General features: G+C 43.8%; 1 protein-coding gene across 1 annotated transcript in view; it reads right to left on the minus strand.

The window, feature by feature from the left end:
- Positions 1-1257: 1257 nt before the first annotated feature.
- The window catches only part of KIAA2012 (KIAA2012 ortholog), an 88255-nt gene continuing 64866 nt past the window's right edge, over positions 1258-24646 (minus strand). The window contains exons 17-24 of the mRNA XM_050969560.1: positions 22059-22152; positions 19384-19558; positions 18213-18351; positions 16194-16570; positions 12627-12829; positions 4834-5006; positions 2846-3065; positions 1258-2294 (exon numbers count right to left, since the gene is read on the minus strand). Coding sequence (XP_050825517.1) covers positions 2135-2294; positions 2846-3065; positions 4834-5006; positions 12627-12829; positions 16194-16570; positions 18213-18351; positions 19384-19558; positions 22059-22152 — 1541 coding nt within the window. The 3' untranslated portion in view covers positions 1258-2134. The remainder of the gene's footprint in view (positions 2295-2845; positions 3066-4833; positions 5007-12626; positions 12830-16193; positions 16571-18212; positions 18352-19383; positions 19559-22058; positions 22153-24646) is intronic.

Below are 24646 nucleotides of genomic sequence, written 5' to 3' on the forward strand. Positions count from 1 at the left end.
GGAGGAAGTGAGGCAGAGAGAGACTGTAGCACAGCTGGGAATTGTACCCAGATCTCTTGACTTCAAGGCTAGCATATCAACTGCTGGACTTTTTTCCTCCCAATCTGTGTTTTATATGCTGATTTACATTCCCTTCTCAGGTGAGGAGGGACTGCATAGAACCCTCTTTTGAGACTGCTAGAGAGTCTTAGTTGGGTAGAGAGCTTGCTGCACATGGCCTTCTCTCCTTCACCCAATGAAGATGAAATGGTGAGGTCTTTTCTACACTAGACTTTTCCCCCTAAGATTTCCCACTGGGAGTTTGCTCTTCCTTCAACTGCATACTGCGATGCTGTTGGGCAACCATGTTCTATCCAGACTTGCTGTGAGCAGTTAGATAACCTATAGTTAACATTCCTCTACCATTGTAACCATCAGTGGAGCTGCACTGTTGGGAAGATTTAGGGGAGTGTATGCTATAGTCTTTCTCACCCCCCTCCCCAAGACTAATCTTGAAAACTCAACCCAGGCTTCATGTAGGAAGATAATAGACACTGTTCCAGTGTCTCTTCAGTCTGTGATTCTTAGTATCTAGCAAAGTTACAAATTAAAACTTCCAGGCTCATCTGTGCTAAACAATGTTACACCTTGGATTTAGCTGTGACACTTGAGTACGTTTTCATGGCGCTCTCTGTAAACTCAAATGTTCGTCCCTCTCATCAGCTGAATTTGATCCAAAAAGATAATCACCCATCTTGTTTCTCCCACGTAATCACATGCAGGTACCTGTTTTGTGGTTTTGACATGTTCTTCCATGGCCCCTTGCTCCATGGAAGGAGTTAGGGGGCATGTGGAAGGAGCATTTCTGGCTGAAAAGGGAGTTCTGTAGGAACAGAATTCATAAGTTCTTATGCAAGCTGCATCCAGGTGTTTTTTACCCAGAGTGGTGGACTGGGCTTTCCTTGCATGTTGCTTGGAATGGGGAGGAATCACCTAAATTCTGCCCTTCCACTCAAAATCTCTCTTCATAATTGTATACCATGCACAAAATGTAATACATTGTTTTTAAAAGCCTATAACACACACTGCATCTATGTAAAATAAAGATATTAATTAAGAGGTCTTCTAACATACAGATACAATGGAAAAACTTGCAAGTGGATACTGTTTCATTATAAGAATGTAGATTGGGAAAGTTATTTTTGTATATGGAATACTTTAAAAAATCTGTGCTGTGTATGTCCAGTGAGTGCAAACTATGAATTGCCGGTGCACAGCCGGACATGCTTATTAAGAATCAGCCACAGGCAATATATATGGAGGGTTAAAGGAGCTAGGTACATTAAGACACCACTCTCCCTTTTTTTTTTTCAGGAAAGCTCAAGTACTGTAAATCAGTTTATTTTGCTTCTAGCACTAGTAGTTAATGCGCATTTAATTTAAATGAAGTCCAGCTCCAATTCAGCAAGGGCATAAAAATGTGTCTGATGACATATTGTGTCAAATCTATTGAAAATGTACAGTATGGTTTGCACGTATAAATTTAACTTTGTTACATGCTATAAAAGAAAACAATGCAGAAGAAAACACGATTAACCTGATTTTGGGAAACGAGTTGTTCTCTTGGTGCTCGCAGTATTTATTTGACGTCTTTGTTGGCTTCTTGGGATTGCATGATGCTAATATACATAAAATCTAGCTGTTTCTGGATCTGATGACCATAGGTAAGTTAGTTGGCCTGAGGATCCTTCTGCATGCCAGAGAAGCCCTCATGCCCTCCACAAGATTGTGGAAAGCTACTGCTCTGCTTCTACAGAATGGTTCTGAGAAGGGGACACAGGGTAGGAGAAGTCTGCTCTTACAAGGGCTACCAGAGACTGTAGGGCTAACTCAGGCTGTTAATTAGGTTGTCTATTGGTTAACTATAGCATCCTGAATGCTTGCTTTCCCACCTATTGGATGAGCGTATAAAGTGTACTTATCTACTGGGGAAGTGGATTTAAAGAGAAAATGACTTCCCAAGAAGAAATAGAGAAGTCTTAGGCCATGTTTTGTACTTCCCATTGGGTCAGACAAGTTCAAGAGAACTCTTAATTTGATTCAGTGAATTGGAAGAGTCCACTGCAATAACCCTATCCTCTCAGTATCCTCGCATTTATTTGTTTTCTTTTGCTGTCTCCAGGCCTAGCATTTGGAGCAGCTGAAAATAAGAATAAACCCATGGCCGTGAAATTTGCTGTGTATGTTCCAGTCCACTGGCTTCCACTAGCAACTCCCTCTGGAATCGCAGGTGCTGCTCCAGAGCTTCTCTTTGCCTGCAAACAAACAGTGCTAATTAAAATATTTAGAGATAAATGAAAGGAAAGCAGCTAGTGTTCCTTGATTCATTAGGAGTGGGCAAAGTCAGTATTTTTTTGCTAAATAATTATAAACTCAGCAATTTAAATTCATTGCTGGTGTAACTTCAGCCATACAACAATTTCAGCTGTATTGGGAAACCTGGGCACTATGCACCATTTTGTAGTACAGATGGGATATTAGATGTGTCCCTGAACTGTTCAGAAACCTGATACCCAAGTAAAGCTTTAGCACGCAGTTTGGGGACGCAATGAAAACGTGGTTGAGTTTTGACTACACCACAAAGAATCATTCTGTAATTTGGAGTTCTAGAGTATACAAGACCAAACGTTAGAATTTGAGGCTCATTCCTGGAATTCCAGTAGTGTGAACCAGTGAAGATATTTTCACTGAAATAGTTCCAGCCCTAGTAGTGTTTTTGTTTGGTTGGCCCCCAGTGACTGATGTAAACTACTACTGTGTTACTCTTCAGCAGGAATAATTTCCTTCTCTGAATAAGGCTGTTTACCTGGCTAGAAGTTGTGCTTGTGTCTTTGCTTCCTCCAAAGCTAATCTAGCTGCCTCTTCTGCTTTCTTCCTCCTTTCCTCGGCCTCACGCCTTGCCTGTTCCTCCTCCTCCTGTTTCCTTCTCTTATACTCCAGGCGTTCTTCTTCTGCCATCTCTGCTAGCCGTTGTCGTTCCACCTCTAGCCACATTTCCCTTTCCTTCTGTCTGCGTTTTTCTGCCTCTAGGGGGTGGATGACCAGATAATTAGTAGCTGTAAAGATTTCCTATTTAGGAAATGGGTAACTGTATTGAAAACACAAAATGATATTGCTGTTGCAGTACTGTCAACCCCAAGTGTTTAAAAACCCCAGGCCCCTATAACAGATTTTTTTTGTTTTAAATTTAACTTCTCATTCAGCACATTTTCAAGTATTTGTTTTCAGCTATTAGTGCTAAACACTTACTTAAATTTTTAAGGCAAACTGAGATTCTCATGTAATTATATGGCTCCAGGGAGCATGGGCAGGCAAGAGGCATCGGTTGTGGTGGCAGGGCTGAAGTAGCCCCAGCCCGCAGCTTCCCGGATGGCGGAGGGGCTTGTGTCCTGAGCCCCGCCCTGCACCAGGCTGCAACCTGGAGCCCTGCATCGCACCTTGAGAGGGGATGAATTCCCATGCCCTAACAGCATCTGAAGCCCTGCACAGGACTGAAGCCCAGAACCTCCAGCCCTGATCCTATATATAGAAAATCTCCCAAAATATTGAAATAAATGGTATTCTACTAGTAGTGTGATTAAAACAGTAACTAATCTCGGATAACTTTTAAAATCTCACGATTAATCACGATTTTTTTTAATTGCTTGACAGCTCTAGTTTTTCATTCTCTGCTCTTGCCTCAGGGTTGGGCATCAAACACAACCTTTGTATTTCTACAGGGCCTTTCTTCCAAGATCTCACAGTGCTTTTCAAACTTTAATTGACATATTAATCGTCACAAGACACGTGTGAGTAATGAAATATTTATTTCCCCCATCTGTAAAATAGGGGTAATGAGGCACATTGAAGTTAAGTGACTTGCATAAGGTTATGGGGGCAAATCATTGGCAAAGCTGGAAATAGAACCCGGAAACTAACCACTCCCTCTCACAGTAATGCTAATATCAAGCAAATGGACTGGAGTGCATCACAGTTGATTTTGTGTCATTAAACAAGATATGATGTTTCCAGAAAACTTTACTATAAGCTGAATTTCACTGTAACCAGAGAGGGCCAATATGGCAAAGCTCCCCTTTTCAGCTGTGTCTGGAGGGCTGTCTTCAACCCGCCTCCCTGCCAGAGGGAGCACTAGCAGCTACACGAGTGCCTCTCAAAAGCCATGTGTTCACTTCCAGCAGCTGCAGCCAAAGTAGAAGGTAAGGATTCCTTTGCCTCTCACCCACCCACACAGTAGTGGCAGCTTCTTTTCAGTCAGAACAGAGATGGGGGATGGTAAGTGTCTCCTTGGAATGAAATATTCCTAGAGGAATTAGAACAATGGACCCCACCACTGGTGGCATGAAATTCTCTCCAACTATGCTGATGCAATGTGGGATTTTCACTCCACTATAAGCAGGTTCTCCTGTATTATGATCAAAGGGGACTGCTTGAGAAACCTCTCTGCTGCCTCATTAGATACTAGGCCACCTGTGGTGAATTTCTCTGGAACCCTTATTACTAGAGCTATGGAGGGATTTAATGAAGAAGCTCCTGTCTTACATAGATGGCCCCTATCATTGTAGTATCTGGGTGCCTTACAGACATTGATATGTTCTTTCAACACTCCATGAAGAAGGGGAGTATTATCATCACCATTGTACAGATGAGGAACTAAGAGACTTGCCAAAGGTGTCTCGGGAATTCCAGGGCAGAGCCAGAAGCTCCTGAGTCTGAGTCCAGTGCCTTCACCAGAAAACCACCCTTCTGGGTGAGTTATCTGCAGATACAGTAAATTTTAGTCCTTCTTTAGAGCACCTGCACGTTCTTGTTCCTCCTGCTGTCTCTTCTTCTGCAACTCCAGAAGTTTTCTGCGATATTCCTCCTGCTGCTGTCGGATACGTTCCTGTGCTGCTTTCTCGTGTTGTAGCTTCCTTGCTGCCTCTTCCTCCTGGCGCTGGTGCTGTTCTTCTAGCTCCTGTTTCCGTAAACTGAAACAAATTATTAATTGATAGAGCACCGAGGGCCTGCTGAACACTCTACAGATTGTAAGAAGAGCAGGTTCCTGGCCCAAAGATCTACAAATAAATACAATGTAGAAGAAGGGATGGTTAAAACAGGACAAAGTGGCTGATTAGTGATGTGTCATCTTGGTTCCACAAATTTGTTTAGATTTTTTTAAAATGCATAGTTTCTACTGTCTCATTTAATCTGCCTTTGAGGAGTGAATGAGAGTTTTTAAGCTTCCTAGAAGAAGTCTGTTTTAAAGAGGGATATGAGGGAGACAAGACCAAGGAGTGGGGGGTTCTAAGTGCATGGGCCACATGGGATGGAAGAAGGCATGGAGACCAGAGTGGGAGGAGGACACCTAGGGAGAGCTAGCATGGTAAAAGTAAAGGGAGCAAGAGGTGGGGAGCAAATGGAAGTGAACAAAGAGGAGACAAGCCAAGTTGTGCAGGGTCTTGGAGGTGGGGACAAGGGCTTTAAATGTGATGCAAAAGGCAAGGGGAAGGCAGTGCAGGGATTTGAAGAAGGTTTGAACATGCTCAGAGTGGTGGGCAAGGTAGGCAGTTTTTGCAACAGGATTTGGGTGAACGTGAGAAGACTGAGAAGTCCAGGAGGCTGTAGAAGAAGAAAGAAAATGCAACTGTCAAGGTGACAGGTGATCAGGACTTGAGCAAGGGCTTTTGAAGTAGGAGTGGACATGGAGACAAATGGTTAGGAGCCAACGAAAACTATGAGAAACCAATAGCAATTGCCATTAGGGAAGAGAGCAGTGGTCTTGTTAGTCTGGTACTATATCATGTTTCTGACCAAGGTCAGCTCTACATACTTGAGGAAGGTGTAAAACCCATACTAATGCACCTAGCTGTGCAGAAATGTATTATTGGGACTGGGGGAAGGCAGCAGAAGGGGCTTTCTTCTTGAACTCAATTGGTGATCAGCTTATGTTCTGATGTATAAAGATTGATAGATCTGTAGTTTTCACCTTGCTGCCTATAACTGTAGATGTTACTTTAAATTGATTAGATGCTTGAATTAAACTTATTTGTCTCAAAAATATCTTACTGCAGCGAGTTCCACGGGTTATCATATAGTGAATTTAAAAGGTTCCCTTTTTTCTGCTTTAATATAATTGTGTTCTCTTGTTCTTGTATTACAATTTTTGGGAACAGGTGAACCTGGGAAACAAATCGCAAGGCCTTGCGTAGAGGTCTTTCTCCCCATGCCTCCTCCCCTGTTGCTGATGGAGACTGTATTTTTTCCTCTGTTTAACATCCTTGTCATGCACCATGCTGCAGATGAGGGTCAGAGAAAGTTGGCTTTGGAGCACAGTAGCAATGCAGAGCAGGATCCATTTACGTGTCTGACAACCAACCATGTTTAAGTATGGTTTAAAAGTGCCTGTGACCAAACTGGATTGTAAAATTCAGTGTGGGACCAAGCACTGTTAGAATTAGAATAGCTGTGCTCAAGCCCAGGTTGAGACCTTAACTGGAACATGTCTTTTAAACCAGATTTTAACACAGCTGTGCCTCTTCCACACTGGCCAGCTAGACCAGGTTAGAACACTGTACAACCACGAACAAGTTGAAACTGTGCAAAGCAATTTAAGGCATTCAGATTTGATAGTATTTTTACCCTTTAGCAATCATTTTGCACTGATGAGAATGACTATGTGGCGGGGCAAGGCAGTGGTGAATCAGACATGCTGTTTCTTTGTCTGCTAACAACTTAGATTTCCAGTTTAGGCTCACCTATGTTATCAGAGCTTACTCCTGTCTGTCAGCAGGCCCTTTCAATGTGGGAGAGAGAGACAGCTGCAACCCCACAAAGGCCATGCTGTAGCTGTCTGCTGTAGGTTGCCTGTCTTTCCCTTCTAACTGGTATTGTGCCTCTTGAATTTCTCCTTCGTTCCTGAGGTATAGGATGCATCGTTTGTATGATATTTACTATACATATGAGACAGCTGTAAAACACCCAGCTAACTCTTCCCTCTGCAATAACCCGGAGTCTTCCCAATCCTTCCCCACCCATAGCTTCTGAAGTGTAGTCAGTGGAAGGAATTATTTCCCTTCTATCAGCTGTTTAAAAGAAGGGAGTAACTGCAGGCTTCCTCTGGCCCTTCCAAAATGCCATCATATCAGTCTCTCTACTGGCATCTATATGATTTTAAGTATGTGTCTACATAGAATATCAGCGTTGGAAGGGACCTCAGGAGGTCATCTAGACCAACCCCCTGCTCCAAGCAGGACCAATCCCCAGGCAGATTTTTTTGCCCAGATCCCTAAATGGCCCCCTCAAGGATTGAGCTCACAACCCTGCGTTTAGCAGGCTAATGCTCAAACCACTGAGCTATCCCTGGGGCCTGGCTGGCCTGGGTCAGCTGACTCAGGCTGGTGGGGCTTGGACTGTGAGGGTGAAAAATCGCTGTGTAGACCTTTGGGGCTGGAGACTGAGCTCTGGGACCCTCCTCCCTCTGAAGGTACCAGCCTGAGACTGAATGTCTACTCAGCAATTTTTCAGCCCCAGACCCTGAGCCCTTCAACCTGAGCTATTTGACCGGAGCCAGCTGCAGGTTTTTTATCCCTGTGTAGACATACCCTAAAAGGCCCAGATGGTGGCCTTGTCCTCATGAGAAAACCTATGGAGAAGTGCTGGGAGGTGTTCCACTAGCAATAAGTGATACAACAAGCAGGAAGAATTGAATGAAATGGGGCTGGGGGTGTGGGCTCTGGAATGGTGATGAGGGGTTTTGGGTGCAGGAGGGGCTCAGGCTGGGAGGTGGGGCTGAGGAATGTGAGGGGGCTGTGAGTTGAGGCAGGGAGCTGGGGTGCGGGAGGGGGTACAAGCTCTTGGCTGGGGGTGTGGGCTCTGGGCTGGGGCAGGGGATGAGGAACTTGGGGTGCAGGAGGGGGCTCTGGGCTGTGGGGGTGGGGCCAAGGCATTCGGAGTGCAGGAGGGGGCTGCGGGTTGAGGCGAGGGGTGAGGTTGCGGGAGGGGTTATGGGCTCTGGGCTGGGGATGAGTGGTTTGGGGTGCAGGTATTGGCTCCAGTCTGGGGGGTAGGGCCCAAAGGATTCTGAGTGTTGGGGGATGTAGGTTGAGGCAGAGGGTTGGGGTGCAGGAGAGGGCATGGTTCTGGGCTGGAGATGAGGGATTTGGGGTACAGGAGGGGGCTTGAGGGTTGGGGAGGCTCAGGGCTGGGACAGGGGGTTGGAGCGTGGGCTTACTTTGGGTGGCTTCTGGTCCACAGTGGAGCGGGGCTAAGGGAGGCTTCCTGCCTGTCCTGGCTCCACACTGTGCCCCAGAAGCAGCTAGCAGGTCCAGCTCCTAGGTGGGGAGGGCCAGGAGTCTCTGCGCACTGCTCTTGCCTGCAGGCACCCATTCCCCCAACTCCCATTGGCCACAGTTCCCGGCTAATGGGAGTGTGGGCAGGGGCAGCTCAGAGAATCTCCAGGCTCCCTCACCTAGGAGCCAGAACTGCTGGCCACTTCCGCAGCGCAGCGCAGTCCCAGGACAGGTAGGGACTAGCCTGTCGTAGCCCTGCAGCATCGCCGACCGGACTTCTAATGGCCCAGTTGACGGTGCTGACCTGAGCCACCAGGGTTGCTTTTCAACTGGGCGTTCTGGTAGAAAACCAGACACCTGGCAACCCTAAGTCAAATAGATATGTAGTCCTTGATACAAGTGCTTAGATACCACAATGATGAGTGCTGTATAAATATAGTGTTGTTTCCTTCAGGATGACTGGATCTGGACACACTATTTCAGTGTCACCTGTTTCTGTGTCCGGAGACTTGTGAGCCCCTTATATGACCTGGGAGCCACTACATAACTCCTTTAATCCATCCTTTCCTGTGCCTTTCTATAGGTTGGATGCACACTGCAATGCCCTCTTCCAGAGCTGGTAGATCTTTAGCTGATTGCCTGTAATTAAATTTACATCCTTTGATAATCAACCATCTCAGTTTCACAGCAGTGGTCTCCTCATCAACAGCAAAGATTGTGCCCCATTGGGGCCTGCACTGGATTATTCCTGTGTGCTCAGAGTGTTAGGCAGGGATCTGACCCTGTGGAAATGGCCTTATGTAATAGTCTCTTTGCCGTTTTTAGAGCTGACTCCACTTTCCAGCTGCTCAGTGGCTATGTTAGGGAAGTGTTGTGATCGTCAAATGCCCATGATCAAATACATTTCTTGAGTTTTTGAAAGGTAAATTGAGGTCTGTTATTGGCACATATTGTGTCTGGAATGCCATATCTTGCAAAATGTGCCTTTAATTTGCAAATCACTTCCCTTTCTATCAAGGTAGCCACCTCTCAGAAGTTAGACTAGTAATCTACTGTAACTAAAACCTTTTTTCCCCTAAAAGATAAATAAATCCACTCCAACCTTCTCCATGGCTGGGTAGGAAGGTTGTGTGGCAGTAAAGGCTCATTCTTCTGTTGGTTATCCTAAGATCAGCCCGTCTCTCTTCCTTCCATAAAGGACTGCTCCAGAGTTTCATTGCACTTAGGAGAACAATAGGTATATAGAAGCACTGTGTGGAAGCACTGTGTGCTTCAGCCTGGCACATACCTCTCTTACCTCGCCTGCCCCTTCCCCCCATGAGATAAAATAAGAGTTTTACTTTCCTGCTTTTGCTCTCTTCCCGCATGACTGGATCTATGTACAGCTTAAACTCCTGCTTCCTCCAGATCCGTGCCAGGCTAAGTTCTTGTCTGCAAAATCCAGAGTTTCTGGGGGCTTCATCCAATGCACTGTAGCTCGTGATGACAGCTGCTGCAGCTGAATCACTGCCATCCTGTTTCGTTAGCAGTCAGTGATGCAGCAAACAGGCAGCGTTGTAAGATATGGGGCTTGAAAATGCTGAGGCTTTGCTGCTTGTCTCTGAGCTACACACAAGAACCAGCTGGGGCCTAGCTTTGCATTCAGGGGAGCCTCTAGTTCCCACATGGATGAATGTTTCTCCTGAAACTTGACCCTTTCTGTCCAGTTCCTCTTAAAGTCATCATTCAACTGGAGGGAAAGAAAACATAGCAACATCCCTCCTTGTCAGGCTTCCAGTGAATTCTGCTGAGGGTATGGGAAGAAGCAGGAGGTCCAGCTCCCAAACCTTACAGATCTCAATCTCAGAGATCAGCACAGAGAGACCCTGCAACTGTGCATTGACATTGGAGCTCCCTAATCTCCTCTGGCTCCCAATGGAGCGATACTGGTCAGGGCTGCTCCCATAACTCTCCATAAAGGGTTGAGGGATGGGGTCCTCTTGCACAGAGGGCTAGCACAGAAAAGTAAAACCTCTGTAGCCCCAAGAGCTGTATAACTTTCCTGTGGTTTCCTTGCTGGAAGATGTGTACCCATAGCCATTTCCCTCTGCTCCCTCCCCACTGGTGGATCATTGAGCCCTCAGAGCTCTCATGTTTCCATAGATGATGCTGTGGAGACAGCACAGCACATCGCCAGGCAGGCAGAGGCAAATCTGTGTGCAGGTCTATGGGGCATGATTCAACTCCCTTAATTTTTTTTAAGGAGAGTGACTGTAGAGATGAAAATGCCCTAAGGGCTATCACTGGTTCCCTCTATTCTGGCGAGTTCATGATAGCCTTGAATAATTTTATAGAAATGAATAAAGCAATGACTCTGTCATGGGTGTCACAGGCTCATTGGCTTCACTTTATATTAAGGCTGTTGATTAATCACAGTTAACTCATGCGATTAACTCAAAAAATCGCGATTAATCTCAGTTTTAATTGCACTGTTAAACGATAGAATACCAATTGAAATTTAGTAAACAGTTTGGATGTTTTTCTACATTTTCATATATATTGTATTCTGTGTTGTAATTGAAATCAGTGTGCACTATTTATTACAAATTTGCACTGTAAAAATGATAAAATGGTATTTTTCAGTTCATCTCATACAAGTACTGTAGTGTAATCTCTGTCGTGAAAGTGCAATTTACAAATGTAGCTTTTTTGTTACATAACTGCACTCAAAAATAAAACAATGTAAAACTTCAGTGTGTACAAGTCCACTCAGTCCTACTTCTTGTTCAGCCAATCGCTAAGACAAACAAGTTTGTTTACATTTACAGGAAATAATGCTGCCCGCTTCTTATTTACAATGTCACCAGAAAGTGAGAACAGGCGTTCTCATGGCACTTTTGTAGCTGGTGTTGCGAGGTATTTACATGCCAGATATGCTAAACATTTGTATGTTCCTTCATGCTTCAGCCACCATTCCAGAAGACATGCTTCCATGCTGATGATGCTTGTTTAAAAAAAAAAAAAGTTAATTAAACGTGACTGAACTTCTTGGGGGAGAATTGTATGTCTTCTGCTCTGTGTTTTACCCGCATTCTGCCACATTTTCATGTTATAGCAGTCTTGAATGACCCAGCACATGTTGTCCATTTAAAGAACATTCACTGCAGATTTGACAAAATGCGAAGAAGGTACCAATGTGAGATTTCTAAAGATAGCTACAGCACTTGACCCAAGGTTAAAGAATCTGAAGTGCTGTCCAGAATCTGAGAGGGATCAGCTGTGGTGCATACTTTCAGAAGTCTTAAAAGAGCAACACTCCGATGCAGAAACTACAGAACCCCGAACCACCAAAAAAGAAAATCAACCCTCTGCTGGTGGCGTTTGACTCAGATAATGAAAACGAACATGCATCGGTCCACGCTACTTTGGGTTGTTATCTAGCAGAACCCATTATCAGCATGGATGCATGTCCCCTGGAACCGTGGTTGAAGCATGAAGGGACATATGACTCTTTTGCGCATCTGGTATGTAAATATCTTCCAATGCTGGCTACAACAATGCCCTGTTCTCACTTTCAGGTGACGTAAATCAGAAGCGGGCAGCATTATCTCCTGCAAATGTAAACAAACTTGTTTGTCTGAGAGATAGGACTGAGTGGACTTGCAGGCTCTAGAATTTTACATTGTTTTATTTTTGAATGCATTTTTTTGATATATAATTCTACATTTGTAAGTTCAACTTTCATGATAAAGAGATTACTCTACAGTACCTGTATTAGGTGAATTGAAAAATACTATTTCTTTTGTTTTTTTTACAGTGCAAATACTTGTAATCAAAAATATAAAGTGAGCACTGTACACTTTGTATTCTGTTTTGTAATTGAAATCAATATATTTGAAAATGTAGAAAACATCCAAAAATATTTAAATAAATGGTATTCTATTGTTTAACAGTGCGATTAATTGCAATTAATTTCTTTAAATGTGCAATTAATTGTGATTCATTTTTTTTAATTGCTTGACCACCCTACTTTTTATTTTATATATAAAAAATGATATTCTGGAACTTTCTTTTATATATCTGTGCTGCCTTGTTCTACGGTTTGGAAATGCAGTCACGGAGTATTGGTATAAGAGGATGCCCAACCCTGAGATGTCTTACTGAGTTCCTGGTGTGAGAAGTGGGATATTTGGAGAGGTGTATTTCCTGATGTAGGGGAGATGGAGTTTGGAGGTTTAAATGCTTGATGTGTTCCTTAAATGGCAAAGAACAATCATGCTTTTTATGTTGCCATTCGACCCAAATATTTCCTTTCCCATCTGGAACCTTATCCCCACTAACCGCATTTCCTCTGCCCTTCTCTTCTGTTCCTGTTCCAGTTCTTCTTTCATTTTTTCCATACGTTCCTGCTGCTCTTGCTGTTTCCATTTCTGTTCCTCCTGTTCCCTTCTTTTCCTCTCTATCTCTAGCCGTCTTCTCTCTGCCTTCTCTGCTCGCATTCTGTCCCGTGATAATTTCTCCTCCTGCTGATTTCTAGGGAGATCCTGAATGGATATAAGGAAAAGACACTACTAAATTAAGTTTGCACTCTACTGATTGGTTCATTTGTTCTATTGTTAAGGCACAGTCCCTGAAATGGACGCACTTTATATGAGATTTACATATCCTAGGGTACATTTGCCTTACCTGGGATACTCATTGTTAATGTGATTGACTTTACCTGTGCCATTTACTCTGTACAGTAAATATTCCTCTCACTCCATGGGTGACTCCTAGCAGGTGCCTTGCATTATGACATCTGATAACTATCACAAGGCTGCCCTATAGTTTACATTCCCCTGATTTTTCACTATTGTAAACCAAATTCTGTGAAGCCCGGCTCAAGTTTAGATTTCTGATACCACCTCCTCTCTATTTCTTTGGGAACGCTTTGACTGTCCAAAAATCTGTTGGGGAGGTGGAGGATAAAGGGATGGGTTTACTCCAAAACACTGAAGCCAGTTGTCTTGCATTGTCAGGAAATTGATATGAATGATGTGCCTCATATTTGCAAGGCAAAAGAATGGTTATAATGAAAACAAATGTAAAAATCCTACAACAAAAATGGAAGGATATGAAAAGTCTCAGCATTGAAGTCTGAGGATACAGAGTTTCTAAACTGGGACCCAGGCTCTGAATAAATTGAACACTCATCAATAACATAGGATTGTAAGATTTGCAATGCCAGATTGGATTTGATAATCCAGTGGTCCACTATCCAATTTCTGGCAGTAGCATCAGCTAAAGCTGATGCTTTAAGGAGACTCCACCGTCTTCATAAGGCACCGGTGCAGCACTGTACATGGGGTAGGGAAAGGGAGTCTTTTCTGACCGTGTGATGATCAAGACATCTTCAACATGGGTGTAGTCTGGAGTGGGCAAACTTTTTGGCCTGAGGGCCACATTGGGGAATAGAAATTGTATGGTGGGCCATGAATGCTCACAAAATTGGGGTTGAGGTGTGGGCTCTGGGGTGGGGCTAGGGATGAGGCATTTGGGGCTGGGAGCGAGGGGTTTGGAGAGCAGGAGGGGGGATCAGGACAGAGGGTTGGGGCATTGGGAGAGGCTCAGGGGGTGCAGGCTTTGAATGGCACTTACCTCAAGTGGCTCCTGGAAGCAGTGGTATGTCCCTTCTCCGGCTCCTATGAGGAGGTGTGGCCAGGTGGCTCTGCACGCTGCCACATCTGCAGGTACTGTCCCTGCAGCTTCCATTAGAGTGTGTAGGAGCCAGAGCAGGGCCATGCCGTGTCTTCTGGGAGCCGCATGGTCTGCCCCCTGACCCAATGCCCCAGCTGGAGCACCGGAGCAGCCCCTGACCCAGCGCCCCCACCAGAGTGGGGCTGAGCTGTGTGGTGCGGCCCCATCCCAGAGCCCCAGCTGGAGCGCCAGACCGGGGCCAAGCAGCATGGTGTGGCTTGCAGGCTGGCTTAAAATGGCTTGCCAGCCAGATCTGGCCCCCAGGCCATAGTTTGCCCACCCCTGGTGCAGACAGCTGGGGGCTCAGTGAGGCTTTGCCTCCCCAAAAATATTAGGGATTGCATTAATAAATAAAGGAAACACTGAATTTGGAACAGAAGCTTGTTCATCTCTCTCTGTTAAAAGTGGACAAATTTAGTTATGGTACAAAACTACTCATTAAGTGATAGATAACAGCTAATATTTTTTAACTCTAGCCTCTCCAAATAAAAAATGTTGTCTGCACCCCTGTTGAAGCACAAGATTCAGTTATTCTTCACAATCACTTGATCTACCATCCCTTTAAGGACAGGCCTGGGCCTGCTTATCCCCTCTCTGAGTTCTGGCTCTTGAAAGACTGGCATTCTGATTATAGGACTGTAGGCTACTACAGAGCATGCTGGGAAGTGGGAAGGCCTACCAAGGAACATAAGCAACACTCAGATGTGTGAGTCAGAGAGGTTGATTGATAGATATCTGGCCTGAAACCTAGTGCAGGGTTTTCCACTAAGAGAACCTGCGGGGCTGTGGGAAAGGCCCATCAAGAAACAAACTAGAAGAACCTGGGAGGGAAACGAGAAGGAGAAAGCCTGGGACAATACAGTCTGGGGCTAGGCTCAAGGCTCGGTGTTGACCTGTTTAGAGGCCCCATGCCAGGGCTTCCAGAGAGGGTAGAACTCTCATCAAGGGGGCAGATCACAGCTGACACTGGGGAAAGGACAAATGAACCTGCTTGACCCAGACGAAGAGGATTAATTGATTTCATATCCTTCCATTTTCCCCCAAGCATCTCCTACCAAACTGGGGATGACTGTTTTAGAAGAGCAGCTGAGGCAGTGCTCTCTTCCCCGTAGCAGGAAGGTGAAGTATTTGTTATATTTACTGCAGCAAATGTAATTACATATTATTGGTCATAATATTAAGCAGCCTTTTTAATTCCTTAGTTAAAATATTTAATGCTTGGGTGGCAGTGAGGCCCACAAAGCTGACTATACTGCTATATTTCCTTTTGTTTGTTCTAAGTTCATCAGCCATAAATCTTATCAAGCATTTTCTTGTTGCTGTAATAGACAGGGATTGCCCTGAGGTGAATAACCTGCTGACCTGCAATAACTAAAAGGTAGCAATGAGCTGGTTCTTTAAGGGGTTTGGGCTGAGGAGCACGGCGCTGGAGAACTTGCCTCTCCAAGTAGAGGAATGAGCAAAGTCATATGATGGGGCAGCCTGTGGCTAAGAGCAGGCCTGCAGGAAAATGAGCAGCTGACCGTTCAATCAATTGGGGAGCCAAACACGGAAAACAGCCTTGGGAATCACCACTCTTTCGGGAGTGTATGGGCTGGTGGGTGGGCAGGAGGGTTGGAGGTCAGAAATAAGCCTTTGGAAGGAGAGTCAGAGTAGCTGAGGTGATAGATGGACAGTAAGCCCAGTTGTTTTGGGTTCCCAGAGCAGGGAGCCTGTAGAAGAGGGGGTGTGTGCTTGTGGATTCCCTCAGCTACTACAGAGGACTAAGAAACAGTCTGCACTGCCACCTAGTGAGGTGACACTGTGATCAAGGGGAAGCTGGAGGGACTGAGCAGAACCCCAGAGGGCTGGAGCTGAGCCCAGAGTTGGAGCGGAAGAGCAATTGTGGAGGTGTTCTCTAAGGCAAAGCTGGGCCCACCTTGAGACGGGGGCAGAAGATTTTTATTTTGTGTCTGGACTTGATACACAGGAAGGGGTGCGCTTGTTGTGATCTGGCCAGAGGGCTAAGTCACCTCAGTAGCCAACCCGTGTTGAGGGTGAGAGAACCATGGAAGATGAAGCAGGCCCTGAGCCAGACCAGGAAGGTCCCTATTGCAGTCCTAGAATTTAAGATGCAGTTCAGTGAATCATTCTTCTCTATCTCTGACCATAAAGGAAAACGCCTGTTCTTACCTCTGAGATCTCATTGCTTATGCCTGTGTCCAGTTCGATGCCACTAACTGTGGTGATGATTGGGTGAGTCTGAGTAAATTTTTCATGAACTGGACTAGAACCAGAAGGACTGTCATAATGCTCAAAACAAAACTGAGGGCTCTCCGGAGGGAGCAAATGGTCTTTAATAGGAGAGCTGAAGGGAGAAGGGCTCCTGTCATCATGTAATTCCTCATCTCCAGCAGCTGCACTGCTCTGATCTGCTGCTTCTGCTTCTGCTTCCTGCCTTCCTTCCTTATGCTTTGGTTCTTGGATGGTCTCTGGTCTTTTAACTCCAGTAGTCTTTTTCCTGAGAGAGGATGTTCTTTTCTCATCAGCCTTTTTCTCTCTTGGTTTTCCTGTAAGAAAACAATTAATTCCAAATCTCGATTTGTGTCAGCCAAGGGCATGCACAAAGGGTGGGGGCAAGAAGGGGCATGGGCCCCTTCAATAATCAGCAGGGGCACAGAAGTGGTCCAGCCCTGGGGCCGTGGCAGGGACCCAGAACGTTCCCCTTTAAAAGCGGTCAAATTTTTATTCCTGCACAAGTCCCCTGGTGTCAGCTTATATAGCCAGTCCACTGTAACCTGATCTCTAATCAAGTTCCAGAATGTTTTCCAGATGTCACCAATATTGCAATTAGTTGTCTATGTGCCCATCTACAATGCAAGTACTTAAATCCATAGGCAAATCTATTCCATATTTTTATTATAGGGAGGTGGTGTTAGTTTATTGGCAGGCAGTGTAAATGTTAGGTATGATACATAACTTTTTTCTAAACACTCATTTTAGACGTGAACATTTCCCTCTTGCACACAGAATTTAGTGATTTTGAAAAGAAGAACTTGGTGCTCTTGTTTTTCTGGTTTTGTCATGTTTCCTGATCAGCTTAGGTCAATTTAAAGAGCCAAAACATTATACCTTTTTTGACTACAATGATGAAATTAAAAATAAGGAAAATAGCTCTGTCAATGTTTAGAGATAAATATCAGAACAATTATCCAGAAATTCTTCATTAGATTTTTGAGACAGCCAACTGTAGTTTACTATCTAATTATTATTCTTGTATCAAACAGCAATCATAATTACTGCATTAGTTGTATTTTTCTCTTCTTAAGGTGTTGCTAGAGGCCTTCTCTCTCTAGACAAAAATTATTATGAAATGCTGATGTTGATATTTTTAGGTGCATTCTCTCTTGTGAACAAATGATAAAAGACAGTGTGATCTAATGGATGGGGCACTGGACTGGGATCCAGTAGACCTGGGTTCTATTCCTAGCTCTGCCATTGACCTGCTTTATAACCTTGGACAAATTACTTACTCTTTCTGTCCTGCCCCCACTCCTTTGTCTATTTGCGGTATAAGACCTTTAAGGCAGGTGGCTAATCTGCGTACAGTGAATAGCAAAATGAGAACCTCAGTCCCTAGGTGCTACTATAATACAAATAAGTAGTAATATAGAAATAACATGAAAAAGGAAGAGCAGTTACTATGTATGTGCACCTCTCAGTATGGATGTTTCTTTTCTGCTACACTGAAATCACCCTTGGAGGAAAAATCTAGATACAAACCCTGTCTACTTGCATAATTACATACAATTATTTCCTTCTGGCAAAACAGAAGATATTTCCTTCTAGGTATGCATGGTTACAACACAGCTATTTGCTGCTGCAGTGACTGCTAGCCTTAGCTGATTCAATGCTAAATAGCAAGAATTAATCTTAATAAAAACTGATCACACATCTAAAAATAAGAATTGAATGCCAGAATCTCCCTTGGACCTTTTGAGCTACAGAGCAGAGAGCAAAACAAAAGCACCATAAAAAATATTATCTTTTCAGTTCTGCCTGGCAGGTCTCGGTTCTAATATTCTGCTCCTGGTGATATTTTTTCCAGATCTCTGATTTGTCTGTGTGTATGTTGTTTTTGTTTGTTTGTTTGTTTGTTTGTTTTTAAAAGATACTGGAGCTGAAACTCTTTCTTTTCATGTGTGTTCTTACCTACAACAAATTCTTCTCTGCTTTGTCGTTTGTCTTTGTTACTGCTTTTTTTCTGTGCTTTGGATACTAGGTCCATCTTGGTCAATTCATTTCTCTGCCTTCTCATGGTTTTGTTCTCTGCAACTTCTGTGTCCTGGAACTAGAGTTGATAGTAATAGTGTTTATCTGAAACATACTGATAAGTTTTATTTTTTTGAGTTAAAAACAAGAATATAGGTTTTTTTTTTGTACCAAGCAGCCCAGCCTCAAACATTGTTCAGAATGAAATGATAAAGAAGAGAATCTTTTTTTCATAGGCATAATGGAACTTTACCACACCTGCAGCAATAACATATATTGTTTTCAGAGCATCTCACATTAAAGGCTTTCCTATGGTACAACTTCTGAAAATCACACTTTGGAATCAGTCTAGAAATTGCCTTGGCACTTTGGAATCACCCGTATTCTCAGGATCACTAACAAGTGACTTTCTGGCATATAGAGGAAAGCTATTTCCCTCTATAAGGGGTTTTGTGCCTGGGCTACAAGAAAAGCTTATGTTTATTACTCAGAGGTCAAAGCTGTAAAACAAAGTGGAGGGCAGCTTTATGCTTGATAGGTCAGTCACTGAGCCCACAATCACTTATAATGTACTATCCATCATTCCCTTCCCTCTGTTCCCACTGCTCCACCTCACCCTGAATCAATCCACAGGTTTCTGGACCAAAAACATACTGCAAGAAAGGACAGGATTGTCCTTGGAAACGTTGGTTCATAGCATTCCTCTTCTCTTCTGTTCTCTGTTGCTAGTGTGTCCACCAGGGCTGCTAGCCCCAAAGAGGCAGTGCACCTTGGGGAATAGTGGTGGAGTACCAGTCTATCCTGCCCACTTGGTGTCAGTCCTGGACAGTATTTATTATTTGGCCTTTGGTAGCACTAGACTTATTCTGTGCTTTCCTAATTCTATCCTTTTGCTATAGAACTGGGTCTGACTTGGTAACATGAACCACAGGCGGCTACTTTATTGCACTGTGCTCTGTGTCTGAGGTAGGCGGTAAGTGATGAATTCAGTGTCCGTTTCCTTCTAATGTAAATAACCAGTATGAATAATGTTAACTCTCTTCTCAAACCCCTTCCAAGAGGAGGACACAATAGGTATTTTGCTACTGGAGATGTGTCCTGTGATACTTACAGTATTGACGCTGGCAGTAGTTTGCTTGCAGAGCTCCTTTGTCAGGGTGGTCTTTTCTCCCTCTGTCACATGCTGCTTTTCAGAATGACTCATGGCTACTCCAACATTCTCTTGTAGCATCGGCCTGTGACTGGAAAGTCCCAGGAGATAGTTACCAGATTCAGAGTCTTGACTCCTTTAAAATTAAAGCAATACAAATAACTAGACCAAGATTTTGGTGAAGTCTTAGAGCTCCAGAGAAAGTCTCTCCTTATCAAGGAGTAGGGAAAGCTGATGTGTTTTCTATTTTCCCTTGCAAGTCCTGAAACCTTTTGGAGTAATCTGTCAGTATCATACAGTGAACAACTTATGTAATTGTAATGCCCCCAGCAGGTAGCTGCTTTTTCTGCTTGGAGGTCTCTTGTCTCCTCATTACTGAGGAAAGGAAGTAACATTCTTTCTTGTGCTGTAAAATAGATGCAAAGACTGATTGGCGGGTGCCTTGGCCATTTAATAAGAAAATTGTATATATTAAAATACTTTTCACTCCTGTAACACTTGTCATCTTAAGATTTAAAAAATGTTACAAAATTCAATGTCCTGGCTCTTAGAAGTGCTGAGTACCCACAGCTTCCACTGAAGTTAGTGGGAACTACAAGTGCTGAGTGCTCAGGTGACATAATCTCACACCATCTCTCATAAGCAGGTATTGTACATATTTTTGAGTATGAAACCTTGTTGTATTCAATGCATCTATCTGCCATGCAGGTGGGTAATGCTGTATACAAATTAATAAAATAACTGTTTATAATAAACTGAGACAGAGTGTAAGAATTTTTGCTGAAAGTCTCACAGTGAGTTAGTATCAGAGCTGGGAATAGAATCCAAAAGGCGTGACCTCAATCCATGCTCTAAATTAAACACCTTCATATAATGCAAGTTACTGCTCTTCTCGCAGTCAAAGCAATACCAGAGCTAAGGGACATAATACCGCATCATACTCAAAGAAATAAATAATGATAATTCCTAGCAGGGGGTGTAGCAGTTCTAGCTCAAGCTGAAACTTCCATGTAACAAATCAGTTTAATAAAAGGGAGGGACTGTGATTTATCTGATAAAGTATAGTACTAACAGGAAAAAAAATTATTGACAAGGGCAAATTCTGCCCCGATGTACTGCCAATGCAATCTCATTGAGGTCTGTTCCTTCAACTAGACCTGCCCCTGGAAATTTCCATTACATGCATCCGACAAAGTGGGTATTCACCCACGAAAGCTCATGCTCCAATACGTCTGTTAGTCTATAAGGTGCCACAGGACTCTGCTGCTTTTACAGATCCAGACTAACACGGCTACCCCTCTGATACCCAACTAGACACTGTGACTTCTCCATACCTCTGTTAGTCTAAGATCTTATGTTTACCTTTTCCTTTTGGAGCAGATTCTCTAGTAGGTTCCAGGTGCTTTGCACCACTTCACTGACGCAAAGTAACCACAGATTTGGCTTACATGGCTGGGTGCTGTGTGTCACCAGCTGCTTTTCATCACCGGAGCAGTGCAAAGTGGACAGAACATACTGAAGAATTTAGCTCAGTGTTATCCAGACCTCTTAGTTAGTTTTCAGTAATGGATTTTCTGCATAATCCACCACTGTTTGTTTTCCTTCTTACTTTGGGGTTTGTCTAGACAAGAGTCTGTTTAACTCAAGTTAATTGATTGCCTCTAGGCAAAAGTGACTGGTCTGGAGAGAGGAAAGATGAGAGGTGCAGAGACCAGAGAGGAAGAGGAGGCTACAGTAATCCATTTTCCTGCCTGTAATTTAATTTACAGTAGGAAACAATATTTTTGTCCAGAAAGATCTGTTCTTCTCTGACTGTGCCGCTTAAGAGCGTTAGAGTGCCTCAAAGGCATTTTTCCAAAGCGTGCTCATTATCAACGGATCAGTTTGCTCCTTGCTTTCTGGGACACACACAGTGCTTGATTTAAAGCTCTAGCACTGTGTGTGTGGGAGGGAGGGGCATTTATATTAAATTCATGAAAGTAAGGGAGTTTGCACCACTGTGATGTAACCTTGGATGTCTTATTAGTTTTACAGGTGTGTCACAGGGGCTAGGGGTAAGATAAGTAGGAGAGACAAGTGATTCCATCTGAAGTATTTCCAAATCTCCTATCACTTTGATACCAAAGTGCCTAAACACTACTACCTGGCTGTCTTGGGTTTCCCAAGACTGTACCATCCAAGCGCTGGTGAGTTAAATAAGATCTTCACAGGGAGATCCTCAGCAGACTTCAGAGTCTCCTCCTCTTCTCCCAACCCTGGTTATAGGAGGGTCTTGCATCGAGATGATTAGACTCTGGAGCATGATGCAAGACCTGTCCCCATAGTTCCTTCTACAGTCATAACCCCTCATCCAAGGAGAACTATATTTCTGACTCTGTATAACAAGAGTGTATGGGTGCCCTCTGTCCTTTTGGAATGTAGTTCTCAGTACCTAATATGCTTGCTTAAGTCGCAATGAGAGAGAAATCCTACTCTGATGTTTCAGTGCTCACTAGAAAGTAATTCAACCAAGATTCAAAACCCTTGGCTCCAGATCAATTTCAGCTTCCTGCATTTCTTTTGGAAATGAAAACCAAGGTAGGATGCAAAAAAGGAAACTGTTTTTTAATTAAAAGAAAAAAGCACCTACTACTCACATTTCTTCAGTAGGGCTCTCTGTATGGCCTCCATAGGATCCCAGGTGTGAAATACTGTGGGATCCAGGTGCTCCATCCATTTGCCTACCTGGATCTGTAAAAGTAAAAACATTCTTCTTCTTCTCTGAGTCAGAGTTATAACTGGTGAAACTACTCAGTATCATTGCTATGCCTGTATCTGTGCTTTTGTTTTAAAGCCAGGCTTAACGTAGTTTAAAGTGAGCAGCATTGGTGGCATGTGGCCATTCCCTGTGGACAAGTGTCCACATCTTGTTTTTTGGAGAAATAATTTTTGCCAGATTTAGAACCCACTTAAACATCTTGGAATCTAGATTTAGAATAGAGCTTGAACAGAAATCAGTTTTGGAGGCTAAGGTCCCATTTCATTCAAGGTTGCTGCTTGTTTTCTCAGATGTTGTTCCCTGTCCATTCTAGAAACAAGCCAAGAATGTAGTTCAGATGAAAACCATTATTGTGTAAATTGTGCATTCCATTTAATTAGAAAGTGAGGGTTACATTCTGCTCTCATTCACAGACAGCAGTATAGCTCCGAAAATAACTCCACTGACTTGGATTTGGAGCTGAGGGTTTTCTTGGCCAGAATCAAAATTTTGAATTCCCCAAAAGTTGGGGTGTGTTGGTGTTGGCGGAGGCGGTTTGGATATGAGGGTTTTGGATCAGACTCGTATATAGATTTTATTAAACATTTTCATGAAACAGTTTAGAATTTCAAAATCTAGAGGCCAGTAATCTGGGATCAGCCCCAATCTTTGAGGTGGGTATTGTTTTCAAAAATAGATATATGAATTTTGCAGGGGACTCTTGCTGCTCTCTAACAGGGTGAACCCAAAGCACTGGATCCACATTGTGAATTCTGAGACCAGTTCTAATGAAATCCAGAATGTTTATAAAAAATAAACATGAAGGGACTTCACAGCACTAAGATCTTCTCCTGCTGCCAAATACTACCACTTCTTTTGGCAGGTTTGATGGTATCTCAGCAGAAAGCCCAAGGACTGAATGGGACATGGAGATTAAAGTAACCTTTGTTTGTGCCTTGAGGTAGGCTCTCCACTTCAGGGTTGATGCCCATCAGCAGGATAGTGTTGGGAAGCATTCACTTCAGGGGGGCTCTGAATCTGCAGAGGCGGGGGTAAGATTTACTCTTAAAGGAATAATCTGTCATATCAGACCACTACTTTTCTCTGTAGAGTTGGCCTGTGATACAGGATGTTAAGGCACCAGTAGAGAGAGCCCTTGTTCCAAGCATGCATAAAAAGTCAGACAGTGTTGACTGCTTTCAGTGACTTATACCATTCCAAGAGGCTATGTTATTGCAAAAACTCACTTGTTTTTAAATTATATAAATTCTTTTATGGAAGGACCCTTCCCTGTTACTTTGTACGGAAATGCCTGGACAAAGTCACATGAGGAGCCAAGAAACCAGGTATGGTTTCTGTAGCTCTGTGCCTTTGCTTTTCTGCACTTGTTTTTGCAACGTGGCCTTTTAACTAACATTTTTTTACATAAATAGACAGCTTCTGGGAGGAGGGACAGTAAACAGCCAGTCTCAAAATAGTCCAGTGGGCCAATCTCACATGTCATAAATGATATATTGGGTATAAAAGGGTTGTAAATGGCTAAGTTGCTTAAACTTTTATCAATCTTCAGAGCAGCAGCCATGTTAGTCTGTATCAGCAAAAGCCTCTTACAGTTGGTATGGGTACTTTAACCTTCTCATGTTCTCTGTATGTATAAGTATCTTCTTACCGTATGTTCCATTCTATGCATCCAATGAAGTGAGCTGTAGCTCACGAAAGCTTATGCTCAAATACATTTGTTAGTCTCTAAGGTGCCACAAGTACTCCTGTTCTGTTTATCAATCTGACATTCAGTAAGAGTGTGACTTATGTAACTTGCATCAAAATCTGTGGGAAGCAAATTCAGCCTTGGTGTCAGTAGGTGCAGTGCCCACTGAACTTAACCCACTCAAGCCAAGCTCACTATATCCCGAGAAGTGCTGGGGATAGTGCAGTTGAGTCTAAACTACAGTAGAAAATCTGGCCTGGTTTAATTTATACCTTCCTGTTACTCCTCCCTCTTCAACTGTTTCAGCATGTAAGTTGCACTCATTTTGCACACTCAACCCACTAAATGCCAAATGGGAGCAAGTTATGCTTTGGCACTTACGTGAGTCTTATGATCAGTTTACACTCCAAGTGTAACTTACAGGAGTGACAGAAAGAATGGAGTATGTGGCACAGAAACTTGCATGGGAGTGGGAGGAGCTGAATGGCAGGGCTGATGGTGGGTGCTCAGCACACACTATTTTTAGCACTCACGGAGTCAGCGCCTATGGGGTGTTGGGCGGTGGGGCTGTGTGATGTGGCATGGGCCCGCCTCCAAGGAGAAGGGGTATACTGGTAGCACAGGGCCAGGCGGCCATCGTGTGTCTAGCAACTGCCAGTTTGTAAATAGTGCCCTTGCACTGGGCTGCCCCTGCCATGCCATGCCCCATTGCCCCTGGCTGGCCCCTCACTCTGGACACTGACTTCCCCATGTCATGCTCCATTGCCTCCATGGGGCCC

The sequence above is a fragment of the Gopherus flavomarginatus genome, chromosome 10, assembly GCF_025201925.1.
Source record: "Gopherus flavomarginatus isolate rGopFla2 chromosome 10, rGopFla2.mat.asm, whole genome shotgun sequence".
NCBI lineage: Eukaryota > Metazoa > Chordata > Testudines > Testudinidae > Gopherus > Gopherus flavomarginatus.